The 12755-nt window shown below is 47.4% G+C and overlaps 1 protein-coding gene across 2 annotated transcripts in view; it reads right to left on the bottom strand.

Moving 5' to 3' along the window:
- The window catches only part of XYLT1 (xylosyltransferase 1), a 303249-nt gene that overhangs the window by 24744 nt on the left and 265750 nt on the right, over positions 1-12755 (bottom strand). For both annotated transcript variants that reach the window (XM_041749083.1, XM_041749084.1), the window contains exons 7-8: positions 7267-7483; positions 3704-3880 (exon numbers count right to left, since the gene is read on the bottom strand). In XM_041749083.1, coding sequence (XP_041605017.1) covers positions 3704-3880; positions 7267-7483 — 394 coding nt within the window. The remainder of the gene's footprint in view (positions 1-3703; positions 3881-7266; positions 7484-12755) is intronic.

Below are 12755 nucleotides of genomic sequence, written 5' to 3' on the forward strand. Positions count from 1 at the left end.
CTGCCCCTCCCCCACTCCTCTCTGAGTGGCGGGGGAAAGATTCAGATTCTGGAGTCCTCCCCCAGAACTATGGAGTCAACATCTCTGAGATGTGAGTTTTAGGAATCTGCGTCCAAAAAAAGTTTCCCAGGTGATCATGATGCAGTTGAAGACCACTTACACAAACCAAGTTTTCAAGGAAATGGAGACCCAGAGAGGGAAAGGGACTTATCTAAGGTCACACAGCAAGGAAATGGCAGAGTCAGGATGAAGAAATAATATTCTGGGCACCCTGTTACGTACCAAGTCTTATACTCATGCCTGGGTGGGGACCCGCAAAGGGCTGCATAATAGTAATTTCCAGCTCTGCAACTACTCGGCTAGGCTGTGGTGATGTGAAAGCAGCCACGTAGTAGATGCAGCCGTGGTAAAAGAATGGGTGTGGCTGTTTTCCAAAAGCCTTTATTTACAAAAGCGGGCGGGGGGCTGGATTTGGCCCAGGGGCAGTAGTTTGTGGACCCCTGGTCCAGGGCTACAGAAACAACTGGAAGCACAGCCCCTCCCGTCTAGTGTGATTACTGACCTTAAGCTGGGTCTGGCACTGTTTCCACTGCAGTGGATTAACAGCAGCGCTAATGACAGTAAAAACCACTGAGCACGTATTCTCAGCTTAGCACTGCGTTCATGTCACCACCTCGAATTCTTCCATCAACTCTGCAAAGCAGGCATTATGACTCCTGTTTTACATATAAGGGAACCGAGCTCAGGAAGGGGAAGTGATGTATATTCACTCACACATCTTCAGGATTCGAACCCAGCTCGGATGACTCTCAAGCCCAGTCTCTTTCTACTGCATCATTTTAGGACTGAGCTGCTGAGTAAACTGGAAGCCCCTGAAAACAAACATCCTTGGTATCATTCTGAATACCCTCTAGCTTACCTGCTTCATGAACCCTGTGGTGGTTTATGGATAACATTTAATAATATTCTGGCCCTCTCTGTGGTCAAAGGTCAGTTTGGTTCCCTTATGGCACCGCTGAAGAGTCAGACTACTTGGGTTCAAATTCTGACTCTGCTACTTTCTAGCTACATAGGTCTTTGGGCAAATCACCCAAGGCCTCAGCTTCCTCATCCTTAAAATGGGTATAATAATATAGGTACTTATCAGAGAGCCTGGCACATAGTGTCATCTGCTATTGTTAGGTGACTATTGTCACTACTCCCTGAAGCCTGCAACAAGGGGCTTCTAGAACTAGACTCAGGGGCCAGGCAGTCTCCTTTCTCTGCTTGTGATTCTTTATTCGCAGCTGGATCTTCCAAAAGGGCATGTTTCTATATTTACCACTCTTCTTCGAACAAGAACTCTGAGTTCCCGACAGACAGCAGTTTCTTGAGTCTAGATGTTGGGGGATGTTCTTGATCTTTGTTTACTGTGAAAGGAATAGCTGTGAGCACGTGCGAAGTCTCTATGTTAGCCTGTTTCTACCAGAGACCACGATGCCCCTGGGAGACTTGGGGCTGCAATGCAAAGGCTGCCACCCAAAGGAGCAGCCCGCGAGGGGCAGTGCTACTGCCAGAGAACCGCCACGGCTACTTGCTCTAAATGATGAAGGTCCTTTGCATCGAGGGCAACAGTTGGTCCTCTGCAAAAGTGGGAATCTTTCCCGTTTTTCCTTTTGAATAGGTCATATATTCCCCCTGAAGCCCTCTTTCTGCTCAGCAGATCCTTTCTGCATGGACAAAGGAGTTAAATGTCACCCAAGTTCATACCTAAATTAACATGGCTTTGAGGAGGTCCCTGGGTAGCTCTTAATCTGCCACCAAACACAGGCCTGAAAAAATACTTATTGCAGCAACCGCCTACAGGGGTGAAAGACGTTGGGCGGGCACCTTGAGGGAACCTGAATAACGAGATGAAATCCACTGTGTGCTCTGCACCTGTGTAGGCACAAAACCAGGGTGGCAGTGGGGCCTGGCAGAAAAAGCCCAGGTCTGCAACTGGAAGCACCTGGGAGGGACCCCCAGGCCCTACCACCCCACTGTGTGTCCACGGACAAGAAGGTTAGCTGCTCTGTGCCTCAGTTTCCCCACCTGCACAATGGAGATGATGCCTGCCCCAGGGAAGCCGACACCCACAGAGGGCCCTGCAGAGAGCCTGGGATGGAACAGATCCCTACCCTTGTGCTTCTTAAGCATAAATAGGCTCCCTGTCACCTGGAGAATCTTATTTCTATGCAGATTCTGACCCAGCACGTCTGGAACAGCTGAGAGTCTGTACTTCTAATAAGCTCCCTGGTGATGCTCATGGTCTGTGGACCGCACACTAAGGAGCCAGGCTAAGAGACTGGGGGCTCCATTTGGGCGGCCCATGCCTTCCCCTGGACAGTTCTGTTATGTGCCAGGGTGAGTCCGAAGGGGGCGCCTTAGCCTAGGTTATTGACCTGCACTGCTGCTCCCACCCACCCTCTGGGTTAGTGGCTGGGGAGGAAGCAAACCATCTCCACGTGGTGGCTCTAGTGACCTCAGAGTGACGTATTTAACCACCTTGTGGCACCGCCTGTGCTCTCGGCAGTAGGGTCCAGGGCACAGTGAGGGGGAGAGAGGAAGATTTTCAGGCCGCTGGCCGAGAAGGAGCAGGAGGGGTGCTCACACCTCAACAGGTCTGGGAACCCAGGCATCCTTGGGGCTCATGGAAGCAGAGGGAGCACTGCTCGCCCCTTGCCTCTGTTCTCCCCAGAACCATCACCTGCTAGGTGGTGCAGGGATGCTTCTCCCACTCCTCTCTCTGGGGGGGGGGGGGGGAGGGGAGATCCAGATTTCCTCCCTTCCTTCCTCCTTTAGGTTCACCGAGCATGGTCTTCCAGACCTGGCAGCTCCTCAGAATTTTCCAGAGTGTGGCATGCTAAAATAAAAGTCCTGGACCTCGCCAGAGAGGGAAAGTTTGCCCCCCAAGGACATCTGACGATGTCTGAAGACATTTCTGGCTGTCATGATGGGAGTGTGACACCAGAGCGAGAGGCCGGAACCCAGGGGTGCTGCTGAACTGCCAACAATAGGCAGGACAGCGCCTACCCCCCTCAACCCACAGCAGGGAATGACCCAGCCACAATGTTAAGAGGGCTGAGGTGGAGAAACTCTGTTCTAGGTATGCTCAACTTTGCACCCAGAAATATATTTTTAACACACACTTCAGGGGATTTCTTGAAAGGCAGTACAGGGACGCCTGAGTGGCTCAGTGGTTGAGCGTCTCCCTTCAGCTCAGGGTGTGATCCTGAGGTCCTGGGATTGAGTCCCACATTGGGCTGCCCACAGGGAGCCTGCTTCTCCCTCTGCCTGTGTCTCTGCCTCTCTCTCTCTGTGTCTCATATAAATAAATAAAATCTTCAAAAAAAAATAAAGAAAGGCAATACAGAGAAATGGACATAGAAACATACACTGGCCTGTTTTTGACCTTTCTATGCCTCAGTTTCTCTATCTCTAAAACAGAATAACAGTAATACTATCCCTATGTGCTTATCTATAAGGTTGATGTGCAGGGGTTGGGGGGGGTGGAATGCAGCTCATGAGTTAATACAGGGAAAATGGCCAGAATCCTTCTGGCATATGGGGAAAGTGGCCAATGAATGGTGGCCGCTGCTCATGTTGTCACTGTCACTACTGGAGCCAGGGCTGCCAACCGCAGGACAAGATTCCTCGGCCAGCATCTGAGGCCGGGCGGGCTCACCTGGAAGCGGTGGAAGTCCTGCGGCTTGAAGTCGTTGGGCGAGCAGCCGCACCAGTCCACGATGTGCTTATACTGGCACTTGCAGCCCAGTTTCCGGTTCCAGTTGGTGATGCGCAGGTTGTTGTCTACCATGGTGTCGCAGTGGGGGCTGTTCTCCAGGACTGTGTGGAAGAAGGACTGCAGGGGAGAGAGGGACCGGCCTGAGACCTCCTCCAGCCTCCCTCCCCTGAACCCCGTGACTGTGCGGGAACTCTCTCAGAGAGTCCTTGGTTCCCTCTGCAAAGGAGGGGTCGGCCGCCAGTCCTGGTCCAGCTCAGGGCACACGGGAGGTTTTGTTCAGAGTGGCTTAATTCTGCTTGGAAGTCTAACGCCCTGAGCGTTTCTCTAAGTTGTCTTTCCCCAGCAGTCTACAATCTGATCTCAAGATGTTTCCTATCATTCAGGACATCTTTGGTCTGCCTGGCAGAGAGGAAAAAATCCCTCAGGTTATGTCAACACATGGGAACCAGAGGAAATGTGGTGACAGTTTTCCAGAAAACCCTGGGCCAGAAGGGCAAGTGCTTTGCAAAATGGCCAGATCCGAAAGCAAAGGGATTCCAGTCTGAGGTAGCTTGAGAACAAAGACTGATGCTCTGGAATTTCACCCCTGGCTAAAGGAAGCCAGGTTCCCGGATGTACCCGTCCCAGGGCTGACCGGTGTGCCTGGCACCCCTCCTGCCTCAGCCATGGGAGCCAGAGGACAACGCAGGGAGGGGCGGGCTGGGGCTGTGCGCTGTCCGTGGTGCTGAACCAGACTCCATCGGTCTCTGCTAATCCTAAAATAAAACTCTTGACCTGCCTCTCCTAGGAATCTGAGAAAGCAGCAATGCTGAGAGTGGAGACAGAGCCCGGAGAGGCAAGATGTGGTTACTGCTTCTGAAAGACTTCCAGAGAAAGACAGACAGATAGACTTCTATCTGGATACTGTTTTATAACAACCCCAGATACCAGCCAGATACATGCTCCCCTGCTATCTGTTCCCTAGGGGAAGCTGTTAGGGGATACATGGTCTTTCTGCAACGAATTTATGACTCAGCCTTTAGATTTATTCTTTTTTTTTTGTATGTTTTTTTTTATTGGAGTTCGATTTGCCGACATATAACACCCAGTGCTCATCCCATCAAGTGCCCCCCTCAGTGCCTGTCACCCAGTCACCCCATCCCCTGCCTGCTTCCCCTTCCACTATCCCTTTTTGGTTTCCCAGAGTTAGGAGTCTCTCATGTTATATCACCCTCACTGATATTTTCACTCATTTTCTCTCCTTTTCCCTTTAATCTCTTTCACTATTTTTTATATTCTCTGAATGAATGAGACCATATAATGTTTGTCCTTCTCCGACTGACTTACTTCACTCAGCATAATACCCTCCAGTTCCATCCACGTCGAAGCAAATGGTGGGTATTCGTCATTTCTAATGACTGAGTAATATTCCATTGTATATATAGACCACATCTTCTTTAGATTTATTCTAAAGTGGTTTCCTGGTGGCAGTCTGGGGAAAGGGAGGGCAAGGCAGGGCTGTGAAGTGTAAAGTGCCTGTGTGTACTGGGGCAGGGGTGAGGAAGACATACCAGCATCAGTATGGGCATCTTGATTAAAACAACCAGGGCCCCCAAACAAGTCTCATTTCAGTGGGTAGATGGGCAAAACGAGTCCCCACCCACCACCCCCAGCTGCTCTTCCTGGCTGCTAAATGACATATGCCCATGAACCTGGATTTTAAGCTTGAATTGTCTACAAGCCCATAGAAGCACATATTCTCCATCAAGCAGTGGAGAAAAATTCCCAATTACCAATTGCCCTGTGTCCTTTCATAATGATACAGAAATTCCTCGTAAGATAATGGATGAGGAGGTTATCAGCATTGAGAGAAAAGGTGATTTTCGCTGAAATAGGATTAAAAGCTGATTACCTAATGTGTGTGCAGAATAGTAAAACCTGGCACGGTAATGAGAAGCCCATCATCCTTCTGGAGTGACATGGGCAGTCAGCCCTATCAGCTTGGCACTGCCCCAGATGCTGGTGAGGGATGCGGGAGCCATCAAATGGGGTATGTTTTCTGGTCTGGCCTAGAAACACAGCCTGGGCCTGGGGTACCGCCAGGAAGAAATGGTAGCAGATCACTCACGAGAGGTGTCCCAGGCTCTAGAGAAGTGGAACCACTTCTGGAGTTCTGTGAGATCAGAAATTAGGATGAAAGTGACTGGGAGGTGAGGGAGCTGAATGCAGAACACCTCAGTGCAGGTCTGAGAAGAAGGCTCGTAGTGGCAACATTTCAGAACTGAGTCCCCATCCACTTCCAGATGGAGCCCGGTATGGTTTCAGAGCGGTCTGCAACCTTACGCAGCTGGGCTTCTGTGATGGACTGCATGTTTGTGTCTCCTCCAAAATTTGTAGGTTGAAATCCTAGCCCCTCAGTGTGATGGTGTTGGGAGGTGGGGGTCTTTGGGATGTCATTAGACTAGGAGGGTGGAACCCTCATGAAGGGGATTAGTGCCCTGACAAAAAGGGATCCACCTTGTTCCTTCTAGCATGCGAGCGCAAGAATGGTCGCTATGCAATCTGCAGCCTGGAAGAGGACCCTCACTAGAACCCGACCATTCTCGCACCCAGATCTCAGGCTCCCAGCCTTCAGAACTGTGGGAAGTACATTTTTATTGTTTATAACCCACCTAATCTGTTGTGCTTTGTTACAGCTGTCTGAACTAAGATACCTTCCCCATACTGAGGCCTGAAAAGTGAGACAGCCTCCCTGGAGCTTTTTAAATGCTCCTAAAAGCCATCAGGAAATGAGTCCCAGGGGCTGTCAGTGTGGGGGCTGGTACAGGTCCAGCAGAAGCCCTGGCTCTCTGTCTTTGGGATCACTGGAATTTCCATTGTGAATGATGAGGCCAACACTGCTGCCTATCTGTCAGGGAATGATAGAAAAATACTCAAAATTAGGAAAGGTATTCTTCATGCTGAAAAAGTAGTTATTACAGGATTGGTGACTGTGGAAGATCTGTCAAACATTGCTGTGTGTAGGTCCTGAAAAAGCCAGCATATACAGTTGCAAGGGTTACACACTGCACAATCCTGGTGGGGCACCATCAACATGGTAGGTATGAGAGGTTTCTGGTTTTTTTAAATAAAAGTTTTCTGGAAAATGGCAGTGAAGTGTCCTGTTCTAACAAAATCAGTATATCATGATGATTTTTATGACCAATGGGAGCCAAGTGTTTTGAGGGAGGACTGTCTTTTCTACTTTGCACAAAAATGCCGTGTGGACTGCAAGTGGCAGTGTCATGTGTCTGTCTATTCCATACACCCTCCATGCAGACTGCAGGGGGACTGCGGGCCTGCCGTGACAGCAAGGGCCCTGGTGGCCAATGTAGTTCTCCATCTTCATCTGGATGGGTAGAAGGCTACATAACTGGACTCAGCACCACTGTGCCAAACCTTCAGCAAGAATTCAACTTCTGCCTTTGCTCTGAACGCTAGAGCCAGCTCTCACCCTGCTCGGGGACTTTTTCCTAGACACTCACCTCAGCAGGAAGTAGGGTGTAGGAGTAAAACTGCTTCATCTTGGTCACCAGATCATCTGTGGAGAATGTCACATACTCCACAAACTTCCGGTTCAGCAGGAACCAATCTGAGCCTCCATCCACAGCGATGCCCTCTGGGATTCGCCGGTCCCCCAGGCGCCACATGTGGGCGTCACACTCCAGGAAGAGCCGGTCCAGACCCTGCTTTCGGATGAACCTGGGAGAGACAAGATTGCCCTTAGCCCAAAGATGCACAGAATCCAAATGAAATAGCACAATCACGGCAATAAAAGCATGTACCAGGCGCTTACTGTGTGCCAGGTATTGAGCCTGGACAGGCTGTGTGTGTAGTTTGTCACTTGATCTTCAGAAGTGAGGCAGGTCACTATATCCCTGTGAGGCGGGCACTGCCATTATGTAGCTGAGGGACCCTAAAGCTTAGAGTGTTCAGCCCAAGTAGACGGCAATGATCACGTGATATATCTATTTCCTCCTTTACGGGACTTTTGGAAATCACTTTTTCATGCCATGAATGCCTTGGCAGTTTGGTGAATACAGCCTTTGGATGCTTGTCTCGGAACAATGCTCTTAAAGGCATACCTCCAAGTATGTAGGATTACAAAATATCTTTTAAACCACTGAAGTTATGATCTAGGAATTTGTGTGCTTTTTTTATTCTCACGCATTTGGCTCACACATTATATTCACAAAATATTTTTTTTAACATCAAATTTATGATAATTATGTGCGTTTTTTTTAAACACATAAGATAATATGATCTTGTGGCAGGTCTAATAACTACTGTAATTTTGCAGAAGAGGTGAGCATAAATGATACTTAGAGGTATATGCATTAACCAAAATGTGATACGAAAATTTGTGATTCCTAACAGTTACCGCTCATACTGTTTTGGTATGTTATGTACACTTAGCTGGATTTTAATTAGACTTTAGTGAAAACAAAGATAATTTTCTTCCCAGCTATAGTTATGGAACCCTTGAATTCTATCCACGAACCCCAGATTAATAACTCCTGCTCTAGAGAGAGTGTGTGTATATATAAATACATACATACATACACACATATGTATATATGCATATTTGGGATTTGTAAGGCAGGCAGAGCAGAATTGGCACTTCCTATTTTGTAGATGCAGAAACCAGAGATCAAAGAGCTGGTAAAACAGATGTGTTGGGAGGGTGGGCATATCTGGGACCAAACCTTCTGGCCTGAATCCTTAAGTTCCTCTGGAGTTAGTATTAATTTCATACTGGGGCCCCTGGGTGGCTTAGTGGTTAAGCATTTGCCTTTGGCTCAGGTAGTGATCCCGGGATCCTGGGATTGAGTCCCACATCAAGTTCCCCGTGGGGAGCCTGCTTCTCCCTTTGCCTGTGTCTCTGCCTTTCTCTCTCTCTTTCTCTCATGAATAAATGAAAATCTTAAAAAAAAATTTTCACACCTACTGTGCGCCAGGCACTGTGCTGGCCTGGGGTGGGGCAGGGACATGGAAGGATGCTCCTGCTACTCAGAAGCTACTTAACTCTCTGGGAACCAAGAGTCTAGAGATCTGACCCAGGGATCTTGCTACTTCTCCAGATCATACAACATAAAATCAACTATTTTAAAGTGTACAATTCAATGGCGTTTGTACATTCGTGATGCTGTACAATTGGCACCTTTATATAGTTTCAAAATATTTAAGTACCCCCAATAATCAGTCACTCCCTTCATCCCTCTGTCTTCTGGCCCCTGGGTAACCACCAATCTGCTTTCTGTATCTATGGATTTACTTATTCTGGACATTTCATATAGAGTCAATCATAGTATGTGGCCTCTTGGGGTTTGGCTTCCTCCACTGAGCATGTTTTCAAGGCTTCATCCCATGTTTCTGTCAACCCAGCATCCACTCCTCATTTTTCTGGGAACCACACCATGATTGTTCCTTGGACAGTTATCTATCTTAAACTCTCAGTTAGCTTGGATTTGCATCCTACACCCATCACCAGGGGCAACAACATGATCAGGCTGGTCAGTCAGAGTATTTCATCTGCCCGGCTGCCATCATTGGTTCAGGGATCGATGTATAACTGAAGGTAAATCTGAGATTGGGCCTTGGATTTTTTTTTGCTGGATCTACCAGGAAGGAGAGCTCTTCCATGGCATTTTTGCTTGGAGAATGTAAGCCTAGAGCTGCTGGCAGCCATCCTGTCACCATGAGTATTAAAGTTGTTTGATAGTGGAGGTAAACAGAAAGGAAGGAGGGAGAGAGGGGGAAGGGTGGAGAGGGGGAGGTGTGGAGAGAGAGAAAGGGAGTGAGAGAGAGGTATTAAGTCTCCATGACTTTGCTTGAGACCCTGGATCCCAGTGTCTGACTCAACACCAGATTCATCAGTAATGTGCTTAGGGCGTTCTGAGGTGGAATTCCATGACTTACAGTTGAAGAAGTCCTGACTAACAGATTCCTCAACAATTTAACCTTTTGGCAGTACCAGGATGGATGTGAATGTTCTCAGGCCCAGATAGAGCAGGGAGTCATGGCTGTGACACATAAATAGCCCTTTTCCTCTAAGCCAGTCTGCATCCATCATCATGTACCTGGAGGTCTTTGCACCTCCCATGGCAGACCTCATCACTGTCTTCAGATTACAGCTACCTATCTTCCCCTAGGTAGACACTTCTCTCATTAGAAATGACCTTGGATTTCTCTGTTTTCCTCACAGTTCCTAGGAAAATGCAAGGCTCAGGAAAGGTCGAGTTTTTAAAATGATTTTTCCTTCTTATTTGAGAGAAAGAGAGAGAGAGAGAGCAAGGAGAGGGAGGAACAAAGGAAGAGGGAGGGAGAGACTCTTAAGCAGACTCTGCTGAGCCTGGAGACCGACATGGGGCTCGATTTCATAACTTGGACTAAAACCAAGAGTTGTACACTTAACCAACTAAGCCACCCACGTGCCACTCAGGAAAGATCTATTGTGATGGCCACATTACGGGGTACAAAAACTGGAGACAGTTCCACTGTGTTAGACATGCTGAACTCTATAGAGAATCCCTTCTGCTGGCCCTTCCCAAATCCACTTGCATCCATTGGAGGGAACTGCATGAAATCTCACTAATAGGTCCATCTCCCCAGTACTTTCTTCTGCATAAGCAGGGGACCTGCCCCCAGACACTGGTCATTCACTGAGCACGATGATGTCATACACTGGATTCTTAAAAGAACTGAGGACAGTGTCATAAAAACACTGATGATGGTGCCAGACTTAGTTCTGCTGAAATGATAAAGTTGGGCTAGGTGTTGATTGTAAACTTAAATGTCTACAGGGGTCAGATGGATAATGGAAATGTCTGAACCAGGCTGGGTATAAGACAAAGGTGCAGTCAGCAAAGAAGTAGAGAAAGCATTTTTTGAAAAGCATTCAAATTCCTTTTAAAAAAAGGTATTTCTGTCTAAATAAAACATATCCCTAGCCTGAATCCAGCTCATGGGCCACTAGTCTTAATAACCATGGGTTAGGTAACTGTCAGGCATTTTCCAACTGTGACATTCTATAAGTCACTCTGTTATACCCACAAAGAGGGTGTGGGGCAGGAATTCCAGACAGATACCTGGGATCCTGGAGAAGGCTGATGACTTTTCTGAGGACACACAGAAGACACAAGCCAACCAGGAGACCCAGGTATCCAAAGATCCTGGTCTTATTCTTTCCCTAACACATTCCCAAGGGCAAAATCCAAGCTGTTAGCAAAGCCATGTTCTCTCTGGGAGTGATTTGTTGAAGGTTTTTCAATATACTTACCGTATCATACCAGTGATACAAAACTCTGCCCTAAAACTAGTCCGTTAAAGGGACCCTGAGTTTAAAGAAAATAAAATCCTACCTCAGCCCTGGCTGGTACTAATTATATGATAATATCCAATCGCAGACACTTAATTAGACTTACAACTTTAAATTTTAGTTAACTTACATGGTAACCAAGACTAACCCAGAGAGAGGAAGAAAAGAAATATAGGTGTGAGGACATGCAAAAGTTTTCCTTCCAAAGACCAGCCTTTTAATTTCATGTTCCATTATGTGGGAGAATAGCATCATCTTGCAATTTTAATGTGATGCCCCAGACCATAATATCCAAATACAATATTTATGCAGTAATCTCCAAAATGAAAAATTCATGGGGTGGGAGATTGGTTGCTCTATTTACTGCTTTTGAAAACTGATAAGCTGCAAATGCATGCTGTGGTTAATTATGAGTAAACAGAGACAAACAATCCCCCAGGTCTCGGTTCCTGGGTTCAGAGGGGTTGTGGAATAGGAGAAGGTGGCTGAGGCCCAGAGTCTCGGGATCTAGCAGGGGAAAGGAATCAGCTGCTTGGCCAGTAATCTGAACTTTGTTTTCTGCCCAGTGCATTTGCCAATCACTTGGAAAGGGGATGGCTGGAAATCAAGGTAAATCGGCAAACACCTGGGTGTGTCTCTTCAATGCCAGCTCAGCAGTCAAGGGTGGAGTGCAGATTTATTGGAGCACTGGGTCCAATACACAGAGGGCGACCAATGACACTCTCCTCTCTAGTTTCATTTCCAGATAACTTGGTTGTGCAGGGGCACTGGAGTCAACAGGTGGGATTAAGGGCCAGACAGAAAGAGGACCTGGGTATGTAGGCTGCCTCTGCTTTCAAAGACTGTGAGATATGGGGTTGCCTGGACTCTCTGAATGCCAGGTTCCTCATCTATAGGATGAGCTCCATGACAGCTGTGCTGACAACCTCCTGAATCCACTGTGAAAGTGTGACAGAAGAGGTTTACAAAGGTCCTCGCTGAGTGTCCAGGAAGCACTGCTCAGCCCAGCAACGGACCAATCATCAGTTCCTTCTTGCACAGTGATGGCACCCTCCCCATATCCTCACATCCCTGACCACCCTGTCGTGCTTTGTTTTCCTTCACAGCATTTAGAACTTTGTATCACCACATATGAGGTATTTATTTAGTTTACTGTTTCCTTTTTAGATGCAAGACAAGAGAGTAGAGGAGTTTTTTGTTTTTGTTTTTGTTTTTTTGTTTTTTTTTGCCTATTTTTGTTTACAGCTGTAGCCTTAGTGCCTAGAGTAGTACCTAGCATACAGCTGGTGCTCAATACATATTTACTGAGCCAGTGAATAAAGGGAAGTTGTTTAATCAGGAAGAAGCAGCCCTTAGCTAACCGGGTGTCTGACTCTTCTAACGTACATTCAACAGACAAATGAAGTGAATCACAAGGTTAAGTGCATCCCCCAGAGTCACACAGCTAGCAGTTCCAGACTTGAATCCAGGTCTGGATGAATACAATGCAAACTCTTAACTACTCTGCATTCTTCTTCTGTCCCGATTTGTCAGGGTCATTGTAAAAGGATCCCAACAGAGGATCTGAAAACTTCTACTACTTCAGAAAGGCACTGTGTGGAAATGAGAAATCCGAGAGAAAAGGGCTCATGGTTGGTCTTGGAAGAGGCTGTCTGC

The sequence above is a fragment of the Vulpes lagopus genome, chromosome 3 (genome assembly GCF_018345385.1).
Source record: "Vulpes lagopus strain Blue_001 chromosome 3, ASM1834538v1, whole genome shotgun sequence".
Taxonomy (NCBI): Eukaryota; Metazoa; Chordata; class Mammalia; order Carnivora; family Canidae; genus Vulpes; species Vulpes lagopus.